Source organism: Oncorhynchus kisutch, linkage group LG12 (assembly GCF_002021735.2).
Source record: "Oncorhynchus kisutch isolate 150728-3 linkage group LG12, Okis_V2, whole genome shotgun sequence".
Classification (NCBI taxonomy): Eukaryota; Metazoa; Chordata; class Actinopteri; order Salmoniformes; family Salmonidae; genus Oncorhynchus; species Oncorhynchus kisutch.
The window spans coordinates 12225291-12249336 of NC_034185.2; the positions used below are offsets into that span (position 1 = coordinate 12225291).

Sequence of the window (24046 nt, forward strand, 5' to 3'; positions counted from 1 at the left end):
TAAAAAATACAAATAGAGGCAATGAATGAAAAAACGTATTTAGGTAAATAGGCTTTATTAGTCAAAGTAGAAAAAGTAAAGAAATTAGTGTGTGTGTGGCGCTCACTCGGGCTGTTCAAATGTTCAGTGATGTGAAAAAGGAGGAGGGACGGAAAAAGAGGCTTGAAGGAGGGGCAGGAGGGGAGAAGTGATCTGGCATCTGCAGTTAGGGGAAACGTTTCTGTCTGGCAGACTTTCACCCCCAATAGAGGACAATAGGAGAAGAGAAAATTGACATTAGTTTAATCAGGATGGAACTTTGCTGTCTGTATTATTAGCTCTTTCAGGATATTAATGCCTACTTCGGGGACTAAATCTGAGCTAGAAAACCCAACACTGTTTTGAGATTCCCTAATGCACAAAAAAACTACTGTACATTGGTTTTAAATAAACCTTAACCCATTTCACTACCTCAGAAGTATCAGTGCTACATTTACCTTCATGTTGTCTGATTCTGGCAGTTCATTTGCACCCATCAAGAGGATCTACTTTGTAATAATATGTGAAATGCTCAAATGACGCACACGTATTCAACAGGTGGTCGAACCCTGAGAATCGTACCTGTTTTGGATAGGGTTGGGTGTTGGACTTCTCCATCTTCTGTTGCCTCTTGGCCTGCTTCTTCTGGGACTTTTCCCTTTGGCTCCTCAACCATTCCTCCTCTACCTTCTTTCGTTCTTCCATTGCCATCAGCAGCGTGGCCCTTTTTTTCTGCTCAAACATAGCACAGGTCATGCCTCGGTCTAAATTGCCTTTGATGACCAACTGGTCCCCTTTCTTTTCCTCATTTACGAAGGTCTTCTTGATCTTTGTCTCGTGGTTTTGTCTTACTATTTTGTTCAGCCAGTACACCGCCCTTCTGCACTTGCTGTTTTTGATGAACGCTTTTTTTTCTGCCTCATCTTGGAAGTCCTTGTCCTCTTCGTCACTGGTCTCGGTCTGGAGGCTTGAGCAATCTGAGCCCTCTGGGTCCTCCTCTTCTTCATCTTCATCCACCAGGAACTGTTTGTGATTTTTCTTCAGTTCCGCAATGATCTTCTGACGTTCGATCTCAAAGGCCTCGGCCTGAGACTTCTGCTCAGCTTCCTCGGCCTCCTTGAGGAGCCTCTGCTTGGCATCTTCAATCTCCGATGAATGGACGATCCTCTCCTTGTAGGCAACATCTACATCGATCCATTCGTTGTCATCTAGCTCAATGTCCATCACTATACATTGAGCCTCGGCAGCCATCTCAGGCTCTAAATCCTGGTTGGGCTCCGGAGCTTGGTCAGTCTGGGTCTGGAGCCAGGACTGTGGTGTGAGGTCGGCCTGAGGCCTGGGCTTGCACACGATGAGGCCCTTGGGCTCCGGCGCAGCCTGATCACCCTCCACCTGTTGCTCTGTCAGGCTCTGGGCTCTCATTTTCTCAATCACTTTCTGTAATTCAAAATGTTAATACTAAATTAACAACAATTGCAATTACGATCTCTATTCTGCTATTCAATAATAATCATCATAATACTCATGTAAAGTCATTGTCATTGTTATTGTCATCATATAACATCATCATAATCTTGGTCATAATGTCTGCCTTGCCTGCCATCTTAGCATCTCAGACTGTTGTTGATGCTCTCTTCCAGCTTTCATGATCCTCGTCTGTCTCAGCTGGAGGTCATAGTCTTTCAGGTTTTGCTCCTCCTTGAACCACTCAATTTCAGCATTTTTCTTCCTCTCAATCTCTTGAATAGCTTCCTGTAGTCGTCCTTCAAACTCCTCTTCCAAATTCTTTCTAAGGTGCATCTCTATCTTCCTTTTGATTTGTTGGAGTTTCTCCAGCTGTCCTTCTTTCATCTTCCCTAGCTCTTCCTCCAACTCTGTTCTTCTGTTGGTCTCCTCCTGGATCATGGTCCTGGCCCTCTCAACCAGCTGAGTCCTTTTCTCTCTCTCTTTCTTGATTGTATTTTTGCACCTCTCCAGGAGGCTTTGCGCGGCCTCCTGAGCCTGCTCTGCTTCTTCCTCCTCCATCCGGCGGAGCTTATCTTTCAGACGCTGATTCTCCGTCTCTCTCTCCTCCCACCTGCTCTCCATTTCTTTATGGAGTACGATATTGCACCTCTCCTTGGTGCTCTCTGCTCTCTTTGACCCATCCTCTCTTTTATCCATGAATCCTCTCTGACCTTTGACCCTTAGGTCAGGACTGCTCGATTCATTTGCCATTCTTCTAGCAGGAGTAACAGAACATATACAGTACTCGTCAAAAGTTTGGACACGCTTACGCAAGGGTTTTCCTTTATTTTAGTTATTTTCTACATTGTAGAATAATGGTAGATGACCTGGCCTCTACAATCCCCCGACCTCTACCCAAGGTAGATGGTTTGGAATGAGTCAAGGAAAAGCAGCTAACAAGAAAATAGTCCAATAAAGAAAAAAGCTTGTGTCCAGACTTTTGACTAGTACTGTAAATGCAACACTCCCAGAACATATAGGCTAAATACACCATTCACACAAGACACATCCAATGTGTCTTATTCCATAGAGCGAGAATGCAAAGAACACTATCATCACCAAGAGCCTATGAGCAGTTCTACAGTATACATGTACGAATAACGAGCCCCACCACTAACCTAAACTTTGACCTCTGTGACCAGACCCACATATACTGATTGGTTCATTCCTCATATGAATCCTTTGCTTTGAGAGACAGTTTCTTTACACTAGCCATTGTTCCCCTAAACCAACTATCTTTCTTTACAAGTAGTTGAATTGTTAAAACATGTAACCACAATGCTCTCTGTTTCCTATTTATCCAGTCGTGGAGTTTTAGTAAGACATTGAAGACATGTCTACTCACCACCATCTAGTCACTCCAGCTAACTGTCTGTGACTGAATCAGTAATGGATTTGGGATTTTGTGTTTGACCTCATGACAACGCATTGTGATGTCATTCTAATGTCATGCCTACGCTGACCAGCTGAGCATCACAATAGAGTCCTGTATTCTGCCCCATTGAATTACATAGAAAACAATTTAATAGGATTTGTATCCAGTGCCACCTTAACAGTTAGGCCTAATCAGAGACAAACATTTGCCTGCTGTACTTGTGTACACATACAGTTGAGGCAAGCGCACCACTTTTGGTTATATTTTAAATGTGCTTTCATAGGTTGTGTGAATGCTAGTTTACTTTATCCTGGTATTTCCCAATGACAGTATAGAATATATTTATATCATATCAAATCAAATGTATTTATATAGCCCTGCGTACAGCAGCTGATATCTCAAAGTGCTGTACAGAAACCCAGCCTAAAACCCCAAACAGCAAGCAATGCAGGTGTATAGCTACCTTTTTCTTATTTTAGTCACTGGTGAAAGTTATAGGCAGTTATCTGAATATTTGCAATAAAGAGCGAATAAAAATCCTCATATTAAACAGACTATGGTTGTGTACTACCAGACTGTATAGTGCACTACCTCAGCCCTGTGGGCTGTCCCGGATAAAAGGTAGTAGTGCACTATTTAGGAGAGAGGGTGCCATTTGGGACACAGCGTTAAGGTATTACTGAAGTCAGATGAAGGTACTTACCAACGCATAGAGATCAGATTGTATTGCTCTTAAGTATCCTAATTCTATGTACCAACGGCACTCTGTCACTCAACTGAATCAGTATTGGTGGATTTGGGCTTTTATACCCTTTCCTGCATTGTGATGTCATGCCTATGCCTATGTCTATGATGTCATGCTTAGTGACACGTCCAATATCACTACTCTGGACGGCTCTGACTTAGAATATGTGGACAACTACAAATACCTAGGTGTCTGGTTAGACTGTAAACTCTCCTTCCAGACTCACATCAAACATCTCCAATCCAAAGTTAAATCTAGAATTGGCTTCCTATTTCGCAACAAAGCATCCTTCACTCATGCTGCCAAACATACCCTTGTAAAACTGACCATCCTACCAATCATCGACTTCGACGATGTAATTTACAAAATAGCGTCCAATACCCTACTCAATAAATTGGATGCAGTCTATCACAGTGCCATCCGTTTTGTCACCAAAGCCCCATATACTACCCACCACTGCGACCTGGTCACCATAGCATCACCCACCTGTAGCATGCGCTCCAGCAGGTATATCTCTCTGGTCACCCCCAAAACCAATTCTTCCTTTGGCCGCCTCTCCTTCCAGTTCTCTGCTGCCAATGACTGGAACGAACTACAAAAATCTCTGAAACTGGAAACACTTATCTCCCTCACTAGCTTTAAGCACCAGCTGTCAGAACAGCTCACAGATTACTGCACCTGTACATAGCCCATCTATAATTTACCCCAAACGGCTACCTCTTCCCCTACTGCATTTATTTATTTATTTTGCTCCTTTGCACCCCATTATTTCTATCTCTACTTTGCACTTTCTTTCTTTCCACTGCAAACCTACCATTCCAGTGTTTTACTTGCTATATTGTATTTACTTCGCCACCGTGGCCTTTTTTTGTTGCCTTTACCTCCCTTATCTCACCTCACATTGTATATAGACTTGTTTCTACTGTATTATTGACTGGGTGTTTTGTTTTACTCCAGGTGTAACTCTGTGTTGTTGTATGTAGCGAACTGCTTTGCCTCATCTTGGCCAGGTCGTGGTTGTAAATGAGAACTTGTTCTCAACTTGCCTACCTGGTTAAGTAAAGGTTAAAAACATTCCACCGTTAGCCATACTCCTACACAAAGTCTCTATTTCTGCAATCCAGTTTCCCTGCATTTCTGTCCTCCCTAATTTCTTGTGTTACAGTTATATCAGACTGCATATACATGTCAAAGACAGTGAGATGTCCCTGATACATTCCCATCCTTCTTGTTTTTCATAGAAACAGAATGCAAACACCACAGAGATACGTGATGAAAAGTGTGACAAAAGTACAAAACAAAATCATGCATTTTATTTAACTAGGCAAGTCAGTCAGGGAAATGTAGCATACCTGGGTTTTTAAGACTAGGTGTGAGCATGTTTCATGAACAAGGTGCTAGTTAATTAGACTCTATTTAGTAGATAGTGTGTGGACCTAAAATGCTCATTGATGAAAAGTGGAAAGTCCATACTAAAATGTAGACATGAAAGTAAATGAATCCACTTTTCTTTCTTGGTTTGAGACTTTGCGTCATGATGTAGTCAGGTGAATTGTGACTGAGGTGAAACTATCTGCCTTGCAGGACTACCTGGCCCACATCATCGACCAGGCAGACCTACCCATTAGACCAGAACAGGTGTGTGCCCTGTTTGGAAACATCGAGGACATCTACGAGTTCAACAGGTGAGCCGCTGACTAACTCATTTCTCTTATCCTTGTGAGGATGTAAGGAATTACTGTATGAAGGAGTGAATGACTGAATGAATGAATGAATGAAAGAATGAGTGAGTGAGTGTTTTTCCCAGTACCCAAGTTACACACGGATTAACACTATTTACATTGTCATTGCAATACTATTGATGAAACTATTGTGTCCTTAACACAAGTAAGGATTCTCTGAGTCAGTCACGTTCATTAAATATTTACAAGAGGAGAATTTCAGAATTGATGTGCCTGATTTGATGGGTGAAATTGCTCTCATGAAAATGTTGATTGCTGAGCTTGGAAGACCACATTTACAATGATGGATTTGATGTTGGAGTTTTAGGGCACACGTTAACACACACGCCTGCAACAGACACACGTTAACACACACATGCCTGCAACAGACACACGTTAACACACACATGCCTGCAACAGACACACGTTAACACATGCATGCCTGCAACAGACACACGTTAACACACACATGCCTGCAACAGACGCACGTTAACACACACATGCCTGCAACAGACACACGTTAACACACACATGCCTGCAACAGACACACGTTAACACATGCATGCCTGCAACAGACACACGTTAATACACACATGCCTGCATGCCTGCAACAGACACACGTTAACACACGCATGTCTGCAACAGACACACGTTAACACACGCATGTCTGCAACAGACACACGTTAACACACGCATGTCTGCAACAGACACGTTAACACACGCGTGCCTGCAACAGACACACGTTAACACACGCGTGCCTGCAACAGACACACGTTAACACACGCATGCCTGCAACAGACACACGTTAACACACGCATGCCTGCAACAGACACACGTTAACACACGCATGCCTGCAACAGACACGCGTTAACACACGCATGCCTGCAACAGACACGCGTTAACACACGCATGCCTGCAACAGACACACGTTAACACACGCATGCCTGCAACAGACACACGTTAACACATGCATGTCTGCATGCCTGCAACAGACACACGTTAACACACACATGCCTGCAACACACACGTTAACACACACATGTCTGCAACAGACGCACGTTAACACACATGTCCGCAACAGACACACATTAACACACATGCCTGCAACAGACACCCGTTAATACACGCATGCCTGCAACAGACACACGTTAACACACATGCCTGCATGCCTGCAACAGACACACGTTCTTTGCACGTCTCGCTCCAGTAGACAATGAAACAGCATATTTACTCGGTTACACTTTTGTGTCAGGCTACCACTCTCATCATTTGTCATCAATGGTTTTGTACACCACAGTTGGTTCATGGTGCCGGGGAGCAGTTTACAGAAGGCCCGCCTGTGTTGACTGTGGTCCTTTGTGCTCTGAAAGGCCCAATTGTATTAGTGTGTCAGATCTAGAGCCAGAGACCCACAGAGGCCTATCAGAGAGAGATTTGGGTTGCAAGTGAACAGGGGCCAAGTCCTGTGTTTAGGAAAAATAAATAATTTAACCACACTGCCTCCCAAAACAATGTCTGTGGGCACACACACATACAAATAGCTACTCTCTCGTCCTCTTATTCACTGAAGCATCTGAACACCAAAAGCTGTGTGCTAAAGATAGCTGGCCTCATGACCAGTAACGTCACCACACTCCTACTGTTTGTTAGTGGTGGGTCGTGTCCAGGCCACCCACCTCACTACCCAATGCTATCCTACAGTGCCTGAGATTAGAGTCCCATCTATGCTCCAGCATCCACAACAATGTTTGTTAGTGGTGGGTCCTGTCCTTTTTAACTTTGATTTACGATGACATGCAATACTCCCTGAAGTCAGAGATGGTACACCGATAGCCTCCCCTTTCCCTTACTACTGCAGTAGCACATATGACGTCTGTCATTAAGTAAGCACAATGAAAATGGCCTTGTGCTTTATATTCATTGGCTAAACGACATGTTTTTTTTCCCCCAATGTCCTCTAACGAATGTCATCCATGTTCGCCCCACGGTCACTGGAATAAAACACAAAACCCACGCTGGAGTATTTCAATGAGGTGTAGCACCAAAATAAGCATTTTCTAGCCCTGCCTATGGAGAAGAAGTAGGATCATTCAGTAGCACTTTAGTCAGGGTCACTGTTCAGAGACCTTTGTACACAGTAGAGTACATCCTCTAACAACGAGCCAGCAAATCAAGATGGATGAATATTTGTTCCATTTTAGGCAGACTGGTATAGATGATAAACTCTATGAATTTCATTGCACAGTGGCACTTCCTACCTAATTATTATTTTGTAGAGTGGCTGGCTCATAAGAAAGCACTTGAAATAAAGTGTGTCTGGAATTTGTGTGAAAAGGGATTGAGAGGCTCGCAAATGGAATATTGGTGCTCACTAGCCTCGTACCACCATCCTGATCTGGCGAGCATACATTCTGTTTCTCGACACTGATATGTGAAGTGAAACTAAACAAGAACGCAGCCGTCAGGAGTGTCGATCAGGAAAAGGTTTCTGTCTACAGGCCTCTCAATCCTTCATCTCAGTGTAATAGTTTTTGCCCAGTATATCACCCTCCCCTTTATCCATGGTATTTGTGTGATACCATTACCCTACATATCTTCCTTCCACAGGAATGTAGTACATGGGGTGTGCTGTATTAGGGATGGGTGTTTGTCATGTTTTGACTCTTAGAGTAATCACATTATTCATTTGTTTGTACTTTTTGTTTAGAACATAAAGCCCGCAATGAAAAATAAATATGCGCATTTATCTACATGCCAACCGATCGCAACAATGCCTAATTTATCATATCTATTACAGATAACACATCCTCATTGCTAAAGTGGCCCATATATATTCAGTCAGTAAAAAAAAGCAAGTGCCATTTAAGATTAATTTATAGAAACTGTAATATCAACTGGTTATAGTATACTGTGGAAAACAGTCTATATACACACAGTCTATATACACACAGTCTATATACACACAGTCTATATACACACAGTCTATATACACACAGTCTATATACACACAGTCTATATACACACAGTCTATATACACACAGTCTATATACACACTGTCTATATACACACTGTCTATATACACACTGTCTATATACACACTGTCTATATACACACTGTCTATATACACACTGTCTATATGTCTATACACACTGTCTATATGTCTATATGTCTATACACACACAGTCTATATACTCAGTCTATATACTCAGTCTATATACTCAGTCTATATACACACAGTCTATATACACACAGTCTATATACACTGTCTATATACACACAGTCTATATACACTGTCTATATACACACAGTCTATATGTCTATATACACACAGTCTATATACTCAGTCTATATACTCAGTCTATATACTCAGTCTATATACTCAGTCTATATACTCAGTCTATATACTCAGTCTATATACTCACAGTCTATATACTCACAGTCTATATACTATCTTCAAAAAGGCACTCCGCAGTGGTGCTGATTGTAGACGCCTGTGGCTGTGCAAATTACTGTTTGAATGTGTAAAGTTGTGCCTGCTAGAGTTATGTAGGGTTGTGACGATAGCAGGATCGTCATGTTTCTTCCAGGGCAAAAATGTAAACGAAGCAGACCGAACTCTTTGGTCCTTTAAAAACCCGCTGTATGTAAGATATTGTGTTATGCTGTAGCTTGGAAAGTCAACACATGTGACTCTGGATGACGACATAATGATGTTTGTTTCCAACATTAGGGCTGTTTTCCTAAAGAAGTTAAATCCGCTTCATGTTTTGTTTCTTTGCCTTAATGCTAATGAGTATCGCGATACTGGTATCGTCCCGGCCCTACGGTTATGTTATAGATGTATACCTACACATCTTCTCCCAACTGACATGGGATGGTTGATGACTTGAAGTGTCATGTTATTTTGTGGATCTCACCCTACAACCAAAGGGCATCCCGTCTGGAACAAAGTAACTCTGTTGATTCCTGTGTTTTTCTAACTTCTGGTTAGAGATAGAAAAGCCATTTGTCCTGTTGGCGTGGTTACTGGGTGAATCTTATTTAACCCCATAACGGTTGTTTTTTTCAATTATGTGCTGATGGTATGTTTTCCGTCTCGGGGAGAAAGGAGATATGAGCTGTTCTGTTCTGAGGTGTTGTCAACCTAACCTGTGATTGGCCTGAAGCTCTTTACCTGTCTGCTTCTTCACCATCGATGCCCAATAGCTGTACTTCAGAGTGTAACTGGTGCTCATCAGGAATTTATCTTCATCTTTTACCCAAATTGTCCCTGTAACATTTAAGGTTCATGCATCCCATTTTAAAGGGAGATCATGGTTCATGCGTCCCATTTTAAAGGGAGATTATGGTTCATGCGTCCCATTTTAAAGGGAGATTATGGTTCATGCTTCCCATTTTAAAGGGAGATTATGGTTCATGCTTCCCATTTTAAAGGGAGATTATGGTTCATGCTTCCCATTTTAAAGGGAGATTATGGTTCATGCTTCCCATTTTAAAGGGAGATCATGCTTCTCTCTCCCTCTCGCTCTTCAGCCACGCTTCTCTCTCGCTCTTCAGCCACGCTTCTCTCTCGCTCTTCAGCCACGCTTCTCTCTCGCTCTTCAGCCACGCTTCTCTCTCGCTCTTCAGCCACGCTTCTCTCTCGCTCTTCAGCCACGCTTCTCTCTCGCTCTTCAGCCACGCTTCTCTCTCGCTCTTCAGCCACGCTTCTCTCTCGCTCTTCAGCCACGCTTCTCTCTCGCTCTTCAGCCACGCTTCTCTCTCGCTCTTCAGCCACGCTTCTCTCTCGCTCTTCAGCCACGCTTCTCTCTCGCTCTTCAGCCACGCTTCTCTCTCGCTCTTCAGCCACGCTTCTCTCTCGCTCTTCAGCCACGCTTCTCTCTCGCTCTTCAGCCACGCTTCTCTCTCGCTCTTCAGCCACGCTTTTCTCTCGCTCTTCAGCCACGCTTCTCTCTCGCTCTCTCTTGACCTTTTATCAGTCTTTCCTTTTCCTTATACTGCCTCTACCAGTCTGCACTGTAATTAAAAACCTGTCCTAAATAACTCATGTGTTCCCGGCTGCTATATGGCTAAACTCTGAGACCAAAGACGTTGAAGACAGAGGCCTCGGAAGCTGTTTACCAAACTGACACATCTGTCTGTTGTCGTCCCTTGATTGTTTAGTCTTATCGGGGGACTGTTTTTGCTACTCCAGTGGTTGTGGATGGTAAGTTTTGGTTTGCCAATCTGAAGTGGCTGACAAAGTGCATGCTAGCACTGAGGGCATGGCATGCTGAGGTGTGGTGTGCGGTCTGGGTTTGCTGTGTCTCTCGTGTGGTAAGGCATGCTGAGTTGTGGCGTGAGGTCTGGGTTTGCTGTGTCTCATGTGGTAAGGCATGGCGTGATGTCTGGGTTTGCTGTGTCTCGTGTGGTAAGGCATGGCGTGATGTGGCGTGAGGTCTGGGTTTGCTGTGTCTCTCGTGTGGTACGGCATGGCGTGATGTGGTGTGAGGTCTGGGTTTGCTGTGTCTCTCGTGTGGTAAGGCATGGCGTGCGGTCTGGGTTTGCTGTCTCTCGTGTGGTAAGGCATGGCGTGCGGTCTAGGTTTGCTGTCTCTCTCGTGTGGTAAGGCATGCTGAGGTGTGCAGTCTGGGTTTGCTGTGTCTCTCGTGTGGTAGGGCATGGCGTGATGTGGTGTGCGGTCTGGGTGTGCTGTGTCTCGTGTGGTAAGGCATGGCGTGATGTGGCGTGAGGTCTGGGTTTGCTGTGTCTCTCGTGTGGTAAGGCATGGCGTGCGGTCTGGGTTTGCTGTCTCTCGTGTGGTAAGGCATGGCGTGCGGTCTAGGTTTGCTGTCTCTCTCGTGTGGTAAGGCATGCTGAGGTGTGGTGTGCAGTCTGGGTTTGCTGTGTCTCTCGTGTGGTAAGGCATGGCGTGAGGTCTGGGTTCGCTTTGTCTCTCGTGTGGTAAAGCATGGCGTGATGTGGCATGCGGTCTGGGTTTGCTGGGTCTCTCGTGTGGTAGGGCATGGCGTGATGTGGCGTGAGGTATGGGTTTGCTGTATCTCTCCTGTGGTAGGGCATGGCGTGCGGTCTGGGTTTGCTGTGTCTCGTGTGGTAGGACATGGCATGCGGTCTGGGTTTGCTGTGTCTCGGTGGTAGGACATAGCGTGCGGTCTGTGTCTCGTGTGGTAGGACATCAGTGTGATTCGAACTCCTAACGCTGGAAGATTGTCTTTCTGCCCATTTCCCTGTGATCATGGCTCTCGACGATCCAAAGCAAACAACTTTGGGAAGACAAGATGGACACACAACCATATTTAACCACATCTCTTTTTCTAGTATCGATTATGAAATGTAGCATTTCAGGGAGTTGTCGACAGCAGCCTGACGTAAATGCTGCTTTGGTTTGTATGTTACGAGTGTGATTGAAATGTACAGCACTACGATATCTGCAATATATTTGCAAAAGTCATACCTGTATAATTTGCCATTTGATGGAACCAGGCCTCATCTTTGATCTCTGACCTCTGTGTTGCAGTGAACTGTTGCAGTCCTTAGATATGTGTGACAACGACCCTGTTGCCATCGCTAGGTGCTTCGTCATGAAGGTTAGTGCAATTCCAATCCTATTATGCTGTGCATGATTCTCTGCCCTGCTGAAGAGTTTTGTCCAGTGCTCAAAACCAATAACTCGTCATGATTTTTGGTGGATAAACAATCCCTTTCGAACAGTATTGAGACTAAGTAACGTATCATTTTTTTCTTTCAGAGAGAGTATTTTGAGATCTATACACAGTACTGTACCAACTACCCAAAGTAAGTGAACTCTCTTAGCTGGCCAGTGTACCTGGCATGTGCAGCTTTTACTGGCTCAACTGTTCACAGAAACAGACTGAGCATGTGAAGAAAACCATGGGGGGGATGTCTGCTACTGACACCTAGTGGTAGAAAGTAGACTCTGTTTGCTGTGCTGTTCTATGGAAAAATTGGGTTGACACCTACTAGTTGTGTTTTCAACCCACTCCAGAGATATGTACAAATTGTAGTCCATTTTCTCAAATGAAATGGGTGAGAAACAAAAATGATGAATATGATCATATTGAAATGGGTAATTGGGGGAACATATGACACAAATATTGAATTGTAGAGATAAGTGTGGAGATGTGCACCAGTTTCATCTGTTCACATAACGAAATGTTGTGTGTAATTATTCAATCATTGTCCAATACTTTCATCTAGACTCTCATTCTGTAGTACTGACCTGGTCCTCTCTCCATCTAGTTCTGTTTCTGTAGTACTGACCCGGTCCTCTCTCCATCTAGTTCTGTTTCTGTAGTACTGACCTGGTCCTCTCTCCATCTAGTTCTGTTTCTGTAGTACTGACCCGGTCCTCTCTCCATCTAGTTCTGTTTCTGTAGTACTGACCTGGTCCTCTCTCCATCTAGTTCTGTTTCTGTAGTACTGACCTGGTCCTCTCTCCATCTAGTTCTGTTTCTGTAGTACTGACCTGGTCCTCTCTCCATCTAGTTCTGTTTCTGTAGTACTGACCTGGTCCTCTCTCCATCTAGTTCTGTTTCTGTAGTACTGACCTGGTCCTCTCTCCATCTAGTTCTGTTTCTGTAGTACTGACCTGGTCCTCTCTCCATCTAGTTCTGTTTCTGTAGTACTGACCCGGTCCTCTCTCCATCTAGTTCTGTTTCTGTAGTACTGACCTGGTCCTCTCTCCATCTAGTTCTGTTTCTGTAGTACTGACCTGGTCCTCTCTCCATCTAGTTCTGTTTCTGTAGTACTGACCTGGTCCTCTCTCCATCTAGTTCTGTTTCTGTAGTACTGACCTGGTCCTCTCTCCATCTAGTTCTGTTTCTGTAGTACTGACCCGGTCCTCTCTGCATCTAGTTCTGTAGTACTGACCCGGTCCTCTCTCCATCTAGTTCTGTTTCTGTAGTACTGACCCGGTCCTGTCTCCATCTAGTTCTGTGGCTGCTCTGACAGACTGCATGAGGAACAAATCCTTGGCCAAGTTGTTCCGGGAGCGGCAGGCCTCACTAAAACGCTCCCTTCCCCTGGGCTCCTACCTGCTCAAGCCTGTACAGAGGATCCTCAAGTACCACCTATTGCTTCAGGTACAGAGATGGGATCAGTTTTGCCTTTTTAGATCATAATGAATAAGATGTATATGGACAGGGGGGCGACCTGATTCTAGATCAGGGCCAATGTCCACAAAGCATCTCAGAGAAGAGTGTTGATCTAGGATCTAGGTCCTAGATCAGCACTAATACTATTGGAATACAGCCTGTTGAGAGGCTCATCAAGTATCACAGTTGCTCCAGGTAGTTGCTCCAGGTAGATGCTCCAGGTGCTCCAACTAACCACCAAAGGAATGCCCTGCCATAGCATCCTGGTTCAAATACTTTTAAAATGCATAAATGCATCTTTCCTTCCTACCCTCCCTTGGAGTTATCACTGATCTGACACACATTCATAGGTGTAAATATGGGTTTCCACTTCATAGATTTCCCCTATCCATCCATGTCAGATCAGTAATTACTCTTGAGGATTGGAGGAAGAAAGGATGCATTTTTGAAGGAACCAACTCGTATTCTCCAAAGCCGCTTGAAATTATTCAGATATATTGACACCGTAGGTTCAACTTCTTACTAGAACAAACAGAACAACTCTCACTAAAAAGCCATGTCTGTGGGAAGTGCACTAGTTTAAATAACTATTGTGTTCCTTCTGCAGGAGATAGCCAAGCACTTTGACCCACAAGAGGAGGGCTATGAGGTCGTGGAGGAAGCCATCTACACCATGACAGGCGTGGCCTGGTACATCAACGACATGAAGAGGAAACACGAGCATGCCGTTCGACTGCAGGTTAGCAGACGCCTCCTTCATGCAAACAAACACGCAAACATCCATATATACATATTCTGAGACAATTACGAAACGATTACCACACAGAGCTGAACAGACGCCTCCTTCATGCAAACCCTAACACAAACATGCAAACAACCATGTATACATATTCTGAGACAATTACGAAACGATTACCACACAGAGCTGAACAGACGCCTCCTTCATGCAAACCCTAACACAAACATGCAAACAACCATGTATACATATTCTGAGACAATTACGAAACGATTACCACACAGAGCTGAACAGACGCCTCCTTCATGCAAACCCTAACACAAACATGCAAACAACCATGTATACATATTCTGAGACAATTACGAAACGATTACCACACAGAGCTGAACAGACGCCTCCTTCATGCAAACCCTAACACAAACATGCAAACAACCATGTATACATATTCTGAGACAATTACGAAACGATTACCACACAGAGCTGAACAGACGCCTCCTTCATGCAAACCCTAACACAAACATGCAAACAACCATGTATACATATTCTGAGACAATTACGAAACGATTACCACACAGAGCTGAACAGACGCCTCCTTCATGCAAACCCTAACACAAACATGCAAACAACCATGTATACATATTCTGAGACAATTACGAAACGATTACCACACAGAGCTGAACAGACGCCTCCTTCATGCAAACCCTAACACAAACATGCAAACAACCATGTATACATATTCTGAGACAATTACGAAACGATTACCACACAGAGCTGAACAGACGCCTCCTTCATGCAAACCCTAACACAAACATGCAAACAACCATGTATACATATTCTGAGACAATTACGAAACGATTACCACACAGAGCTGAACAGACGCCTCCTTCATGCAAACCCTAACACAAACATGCAAACAACCATATATACATATTCTGAGACAATTACGAAACGATTGCCACACAGAGCTGAACAGACGCCTCCTTCATGCAAACCCTAACACAAACATGCAAACAACCATATATACATATTCTGAGACAATTACGAAACGATTACCACACAGAGCTGAACAGACGCCTCCTTCATGCAAACCCTAACACAAACATGCAAACAACCATGTATACATATTCTGAGACAATTACGAAACGATTGCCACACAGAGCTGAACACAAACACCCTGTGTAATCAATGTGAATAAGCCCCTCACACATTAATAAACATTTAAACCCACTGGCCGTCTGTCTAATCCTTATTTTACATTTTTTTATTTGATCTTTATTTAACTAGGCAAATCCGTTAAGAACTCATTCTTATTTTCAATGACTGCATAGTGGGTTAACTGCTTTGTTCAGGGGCAGAAGGACACATTTTTACCTTGTCAACTCGGGGATTCAATCTTGAAACCTTTCGGTTACTAGTCCAAGGCTCTAACCACGAGGTTACCTGCCGCTATCCTGTCCTGTTGTGCTGTTATTACATTTCATTTAGGCAGGTCAGGTCCGTGCATGTGAAGAGGCTCTGTCCCAAATGCCACATCATATCCTATAGTGCATTACTTTTTCACCAGAGGCCCCTAGGGGTCTATAAAGGGAATAAGGTGCCATTTGGAACACATCCCAATGTTCTGAACATCAATTACAAACCCTCCATGGTTCTCCTCTCTTGTTAAACTAGATTGAGTGTACAACATTTCTGACCAGAGACAACATGGCACAGCCAACCCCGGGAGACCCTCAGAGTAGCCCTCGCAGGGCAATACATGGGAGCTTGTCGTCAAAGGCCGTGTACAAATAAACAGCGACTACATTGTGTTCTTAGACTAATTTCTCATGGGGCCAGTTATTTACTGGTCATTGGAATATATTTGTTTATCATGTGCAGTTAGGCTTGATTATGTATTTAACTCTGTTTGGAGGATCTATTACCCGTAAACTATAGTGCCTTCGGAAAATATTCAGACACCTTGACTTTTTTCACATTTTGTTATGTCACAGCCTTATTCTAAAATGGATTCCATAAATTCAGGTCTTCAACAATCGACACACAATACCCCATAATCACGAAGCAAAAACAGGTTTTTAGACATTTTTGCAAATGTATTTAACATTTAAAAAAAACATATTTACAAAAAATAATAATAATAAATAAATAAATACCTTATTTACATAAGTATTCAGACCCTTTGCTATGAGACTCGACTTTTCGCTCAGTGCATCCTTTTTCCATCGATCATCCTTGAGATGTTTCTACAGCTTGATTGGAGTCCACCTGTGGTAAATTCATTTGATTGGACATGATTTAGAAAAGGCACACACCTGTCTATATAAGGTCCCACAGTTGACAGTGCATGTCAGAGCAAAAAACCAAGCCATGAGGTCGAAGGAATTGTCCGTAGAGCTCCGAGACAGGATCATGTCAAAGCACAGATCTGAGGAAGGGTACCAAAACATTTCTGCAGCATTGACGGTCCCCAAGAACACAGTAGCCTCCATCATTATTAAATGGAAGAAGTTTGGAACCACCAAGACTCTTCCTAGAGCTGCCCCCCTCAAACTGAGCAATAGGGGGAGAAGGGCCTTGGTCTGGGAGGTGACCAAGAACCCAATGGTCACTCTGTCAGAGCTCTAGAGTTCCTCTGGAGATGGACAACCATCTCTGCAGCACTCCACGAGTAAGGCCTTTATGGTAGAGTGGCCAGATGTTAGTAAAAGGCACATGACAGCCCGCTTGGAGATTGCCAAAAGGCACCTAAAGGACTCTGACCATGAGAAACAAGATTATCTGGTCTGATGAAACCAAGATTGAACTCTTTGGCCTGAATGCCAAGTGTCACATTTGGAGGAAACCTGGCACCATCCCTACGGTGAAGCACGGTGGTGGCAGCATCATGCTGGGGGATGTTTTTCAGTGACAGGGACTGGGAGACTAGTCAGGATTGAGCAAAAGATGAACAGAGCAAAGTACAAAGAGATCCTTGATGCAAACATTCCAACAGGACAACGGCTTAAAATCAATTGTTATTGGTCACATACACATATTTAGCAGATGTTGTTGTGGGTACAGTGAAATGCTTGAGTTCCTAGATCCTACAGTGCTGTAGTAATTCACAACAATACACACATCTGAAAGCAAAAGAATGTAATTAAGAAATATATAAATATTAGGTTGAGCAATGTCAGAGTGGCATTGACATTTTAATGTATTTTTAACCTTTATTTAACTAGGCAAGTCAGAACAAATGATTATTTATAATAACGGCCTACCGGGGCACAGTGGCCAACTGCCTTGTTCAGGAGCAGAATGACAGACCTTGTCAGCTTGGGGATTTGATCCAGCAACCATTCGGTTACTGACCCAACGCTCTAACCACTAGGCTACCTGCAGCCCCAATACAGTAGAATAGAATACAGTATATACCTATGAGATGAGTAAAGCATTATGTAAGCATTATTAAAGTGTCCAAAGATTCCAAGTCTATGTATATACATAGAAGTCTATGTATATATAGCCACTATCAAGTCAAATGTTATTTGTCACATGTGCTTCTATTTCCGACAATGCAGTAATATCTAACAATTAACAAATTCACAATGACTATCTTATACACACAAATGTAAAGGGATGAATAAGACTATGTACATATAAATATATGGATGAGCGATGGCCGTGAGGCATAGGCAAGATGCAGTAGATGGTATAGAGTACAGTATAGAGTATGTACACATAAATATATGGATTAGTGATGGCCGAACGGCATAGGCAAGATGCAGTAGATGGTATAGAATACAGTATATACATATGAGTTGAGTAATGTAAGATATGTAAACATTATTAATGTGGCATTTTTTAAAGTGACTAGTGATACCTTTCCTTAATAAGTCAATTTATTAAAGTGGCCAGAGATTTGAGTCTGACAGCAACCTCTCTATGTTAGTGATGGCTGTTTAACAGTCTGATGGCCTTGAGATAGAAGCTGGTTTTTTTTTCACCTTAGGAGCTCTAAGGTGCCGGGTTGCGTAACCAGGCGGAAGCCGGCTAGTGATGGCTATTTAAGTCTGATGGCCTGTTTTTGAGTCTCTCTGTCCCAGCTTTGATGCACCTGTACTGACCTCTCCTTCTTAATGATAGCGGGGTGAACAAGCAGTGGCTCATGTGATTGTTGTCCTTGATGATCTTTTTGGCCTTCCTGTCATTTCCTTCCTCCTCTGACGAGCCTTCACTGCTCAAAATACCCTCTAATATACCCCGCAACAATCCCCAAAAACACCCCCAACAATCCCCAAAAACACCCCCAACAATCCCCCAAAACACCCCCAGCAATACAAAAACACCCCCAGCAATACAAAAACACCCCCCAAAATACCCCCAATGATACAGAATCACCCCCAAAATATATCTCCCATCAACCTGGCTAAACTCAATACCCCTATAATTACACACCTTCAAGAAACACCCTTGAGCATTTTGGGGAAATGAATTGCTTAACATTGTTTGTGCCACAATGATACCTTCACCCTATGATGTCTATTGCTGTCGGGTGTTTAATAAATAGGTGCTCCTTCATCACCTCATCTGTGTTGGCTTGTCCAGGAGGTCCAGTCTTTGCTGATCAACTGGAAAGGACCGGACCTGACCACGTACGGGGAACTGGTCCTGGAGGGCACCTTCAAGGTCCACCGGGCCAAGAACGAGCGCACACTCTTTCTCTTCGACCGCATGCTCCTCATCACCAGGCGCCGAGGAGAGCACTACGTCTTCAAGACCCTCATCTCGGTGAGTGCTGCTTGCTGGGGTCAAGGGTTAGGGGGTCAGGATTTGTCAACCCTGTTGTCCTGTGTTTCTTTCCTGTTTCAAATCCGATTTTGTTTTGTAAAGTCTCCATTATATTCCAATCACTTAGTTTGAATGGCGAAATGTAATGTATTGTATTCTGTGTTGCATTTATTGTATATTCATTATTTGGAGATTTATGTAAAGTTGCACTTGTGCTCTGATGTCTTATCAATGGTCCCTAAGGGGATTAATGAAGACGTATTGAGTTGAATTTTAAAAACAGAGCTGAGTGTGTTTTGGCTTATCTGTGGTTTGTCCCATTGGTCTAAACTAACTTCGTTTCCTGTCTTCGTTTCCTTTCTTTCCTGATGATGAATGACAGATTAGGTAGTAGGACTGGAACTGATCTACTCCTTTCCTGCGTCAGTGATAATGACTGACCCGATTCTTTTCTGTGGTTTATGAATATTTTCTAACTTGTTTTTGTTGTTGTTTTTTAAAAACTTTCTTCCACCTTCCTGATATGTCACGTTTGTCTTTCCTATCTTTCTGGTGACACTGGGTTTGATCAGTGTTCATCAGTGTCCCCTACACACTGAATTAATGAATATACTCTAGTATTACATCTCATTTTCCCTATTTGAGTGCGGACCAATCTTTTCTCTTAACTATATTTAATTAGTTTTTCATTTCTCTCGTGTTTGGCTACAGTGTTCTACCCTCATGCTAATCGAGAGTGCCAAGGACTCTCTAAGCTTCAGCGTCACTCACTACAAGCACCCCAAGCAGCCCCACACAGTGCAGGTGAGTGAGGGAGACCTCTCAACCAACCGCACAGTACCACAGTGGCTAATTAATGGGAATTCAGACATGGTAGGAGAACAGTAAGACACATTAGTAGTGGACTTTTAGAATCATGAAGGCCATAGTTACGCATGTGAATCAGATTACAGTATTGTGTGTGTGTGTGGGGGGGGTTGGTTTTTATAACCTTGAAGGGACCAGACGTCCTCACAAAGATAGTAAAATAAGGGAAAAAACGAACAAGTGGGGACATTTCACTGGTCCCCACAAGGACAAAAGGCAGTTTTAGATTTAAGGGTCAGTGTTATGAGTTAGCTTTTGGGTTAGTGGTTAGGGAAAATAGGAATTTGAATGGGAATCATTTGTTTGGTCCCCACAAGGATAGTAATACAAACGTGTGTGTGTGTGTGTGTGTGTGTTCATGGCTGATTCTGATAATACAACTGTATGAATATTTAAAGTAGGTCAACTCCCACCTTGCAGGCATTATTCCTGTTGTGTGATAATGTCGACTAGATTGAAATAAGGCCTGCTGTTCATAAGAACCTGCACCTGTAGAATGTAGGTGTACTGATGTACTGGCTTGGTTTTTGCCAAAACAAATAATCATTACGCCATCATTATCATAGCCATAAAACTGTCTTTTGTTTTTGGTGTTTGTTTTTTCTTTACTGTAGTGAATTCTCTGTGGGATAGGAACTTACCTGCCCCCTCTCTCACCCCCTTACCCTCAGGCCAAGACTGTGGAAGAGAGAAAACTATGGGCCCATCACATCAAAAGGATCATTCTCGAAAACCATCAAGCCATCATCCCTCAGAAGGTACATATGAGGTGCTATTGCTAATATTAAAGAGGGAAGGGGGTAATCTAAGGGAGGATAGCTGACGGTTGTTTTTGTGTGTTCTTTTTATCAGGCAAAGGAGGCCATCTTAGAAATGGACTCGATTTGTGAGTATTCGTAGTGATTATTAATGCACTTTTCTGCCCAGCCACCCCATTGATCCAGCATATTTTTATATCCAAGCAACATCGGAATGAAGTTGATTTATTTAAGAGTGGCAGAGAGGGATGCTTTTAATATACTGACCAAATATATAAACACAACATGCAACAATTTCAAAGATTTTACTGAGTTACAGTTCATATAAGGAAATCAGTCAATTGAAATCAGTTCATTAGGTCCTAATCTATGGATTTCACATGACTGGGCAGGGGTGCTGCCATGGGTGGTTCTGGCTCCCAAGTGGCTTGGCCAGGCCCAGCCAATCAGACTTAGTTTTTCTCCACAAAAGGTCTTTATTACAAACAGAAGTACTCCTCAGTTTCATCAGCTGTCTGGGTGGCTGATCTCAGACGGTCCCGCTGGTGAAGAAGACTGATTTGGAGCTCATAGACTGGCAAATTCTCTAAAACAATGTTGGAGGCAGTTTATGGTAAATAGATTAACATAAAATTATCTGGCAGCAGCTGTGGTGGACATTGCATTGTTGCAGTCTGTGGCATTGTGTTGTGTGACAAAACTGCATGTTTTGGAGCTGTCTTTTATTGGCCCCAGCACAAGATGCACCTGTGTAATAATCAGATTCTTCATAGGTCACACCTGTCTGGTGGATGGATTATCTTGGCAAAGTAGAAATGCTCTCTAACAGGGATGTACCCATTTTAAAGAAATAAGCTTTTTGTACATGTGGAACATTTCTGAGATCTATTATTTCAGCTCATGAAACACGGGACAAACACTTCAGATGTTGCGTTTTAGGTTTTTGTTCAGTATAGATAAGTTATTTATTAATAAATGTTATAGAAATTATGGAATGGCAGTCGTTGTGTATTTATTATTTCAGACTGCCTCCTCTTAAAGGACTCTTCATTAGTACTTGACTAGAATATATGTATTAATTATATACAAAAGCCACACACTGTAATAGTATTGGAAAGTGAGTGGATTGACCATCATGCATCAGCTGAATTTTTTTCTTCAAGATTTTTGTATTTATTGTTCTTGGATCATGATGTCATTCATTAGACTATAAGTTAATCAGGTGTGATTCATGATTTGTACGTCTGTTTACGCATGTTTGTCTCTGTGCCTAAAAGACCCATCAAAGTTCCGGTACAGTCCAGAGAGAATGAAAAAGGCCATGTCCTGCCAATCAGACGAGTTTCCCAGAGAGGGTCGTCAGGGGCGACGGCAGTCGGGTAAGTACCCAACTTTAGTCCTGAAACTCAAATATCTATTATTGATGTGTAAACCATTCACTGCTGTGTATGTGAACGTACAGGGAAATTATATGGGGAGACATATTATGACTCTAGTGTTTTCAAATTTTGATTTGATTTGGCCAATGTTCAAATTGTGTGTCAGTCACGTAGCTAATGGTTACTCTACATGCTTTGTTAGCCTGGATTTAGATTTGGCTTTACGTGTCATATTTACATAACTCAAATATTGTATCTCACTGAAAAGGATTTGACACTGACCATCTATGCAGTTTTTGGAATTGTGATGAGGCGGGGACTGTCTGAAGTGGCTCTCTTTTGAGATGTGCTCATTGTCTATTTCTCTCTCAGAACCGACCAAACAGATCCTGAAGAACACCAAAGGTAAGGACACAAGGCTTTCATCCCAGCCAATTTCATGTCATCATCAGCCATTATGACAAACACCTCTGAGAACCTTTTTGTGACTGTTCAGAACCTACTTCCTCTGTGTAATAGTCACAGTTGGTAACCAAATATGAAAGGGTTAGCTTGAGGAAATGCGCATCTCCTATGATGCTGGTGCAAATGGTGGATTCTATGTCTAGTATTTCGTATTTTATTAGGATCCCCATTACCTCCTGCCAAGGCAGCCACTACTCTTCCTGGGGTCCAAACTGAAACAAAACAACACATCAAAACAATAGTCTACATCATTAATAAAACAACACATAAAGACATTGTGCACTGTACAAATGTACGCTGCTCCACCAGTGTGTGATGAGGGACCATCACACAGCAGGTGCTTCAAAGAAACTGTGGGTAGCAGTAAAAGGAAAGCACCTTTGTCCTCGTTTTGGGGAGAACAAAAGCTAAGGTCTTTTACTTCTCCCTCTGAAATGAGAGCATAAAATCCCCTTGGTTGCTCCATCGAGTGTCTCTCCAGCTCTTTTCTAGTAGTCAAATGTGGTTTGGAGAGCCGATCAGTGTCTCTCCAGCTCTTTTCTAGTAGTCAAATGTGGTTTGGAGAGCCGATCAGTGTCTCTCCAGCTCTTTTCTAGTAGTCAAATGTGGTTTGGAGAGCCGATCAGTGTCTCTCCAGCTCTTTTCTAGTGGTCAAATGTGGTTTGGAGAGCCGATCAGTGTCTCTCCAGCTCTTTTCTAGTGGTCAAATGTGGTTTGGAGAGCCGATCAGTGTCTCTCCAGCTCTTTTCTAGTAGTCAAATGTGGTTTGGAGAGCCGATCAGTGTCTCTCCAGCTCTTTTCTAGTGGTCAAATGTGGTTTGGAGAGCTGATCAGTCTCTTGCCCATTCGATTGATTCAGACTTTTAGTGAAAAATGTGACATTAGCATTATCCATTTTATTTTCTCATGTACCTTGTGTGGTGTGACAGTGAGCTAGGTTTAGTCCAAGCAAACAATGCTGTCGGACGGCAGACTGACTAATTCATTTTCCAAACTCAATATGGAGCTGTCAGTCATATGATACTTTGGCAAGGTTTCATCTAAGGATATTAGACTAATTCATTGGAGAAGCGAACTCAATTTCATCTTCAGGGAGGTGTCATTGAGTGCATTTTAATTTGGCTTATCGTAGGCTTGTTTAATTTACAATTGACTGAATACTTAGCTTTTTGTCCCTTTTTTTAATGACATTTAAAAATATATATTTCTCTTCCCTTCTTGTTCACCTGTCCTGTTACTGGTGGGGATCCTACAGCCGTCCTCAAGGTAAGCCCAGAGTGATCCATTTGAAATTGTACTTGATAAAAAACACGTGCTCTATTATGCTGCACTTACCTCTGCTCTCAAAGCCCAGCCGAGGGGAACTTACGGTTAATAATGTCGGTTAACATGCCGTTCAAAGATGGCCTACGTCACAAAGGAAGTGAGAGGAAACGTACATCTGTAGATGGACATATTTCATTTAGTGGGCTTAAATTCAGGAAATTACATGTTATATTTTGGAACTGCCCTCAGTGGTTGCTTTCTCATGATTATTTCAGAACAAATGAACAGAATTCTATTCAATTTTCACTCCATGCAGTGTCTTATCC

At 42.9% G+C, this 24046-nt stretch overlaps 1 protein-coding gene across 7 annotated transcripts in view; it reads left to right on the top strand.

Moving 5' to 3' along the window:
* Window positions 1–24046, top strand: part of plekhg3 (pleckstrin homology and RhoGEF domain containing G3) — a 123860-nt gene that overhangs the window by 83354 nt on the left and 16460 nt on the right. For all 7 annotated transcript variants that reach the window (XM_031836904.1, XM_031836899.1, XM_031836900.1 and 4 more), the window contains 12 exons: window positions 5229–5329; window positions 11883–11952; window positions 12114–12160; window positions 13317–13467; window positions 14087–14218; window positions 18803–18985; window positions 19697–19789; window positions 20524–20610; window positions 20705–20738; window positions 21888–21989; window positions 22362–22394; window positions 23710–23720. In XM_031836904.1, coding sequence (XP_031692764.1) covers window positions 5229–5329; window positions 11883–11952; window positions 12114–12160; window positions 13317–13467; window positions 14087–14218; window positions 18803–18985; window positions 19697–19789; window positions 20524–20610; window positions 20705–20738; window positions 21888–21989; window positions 22362–22394; window positions 23710–23720 — 1044 coding nt within the window. The remainder of the gene's footprint in view (window positions 1–5228; window positions 5330–11882; window positions 11953–12113; window positions 12161–13316; window positions 13468–14086; window positions 14219–18802; window positions 18986–19696; window positions 19790–20523; window positions 20611–20704; window positions 20739–21887; window positions 21990–22361; window positions 22395–23709; window positions 23721–24046) is intronic.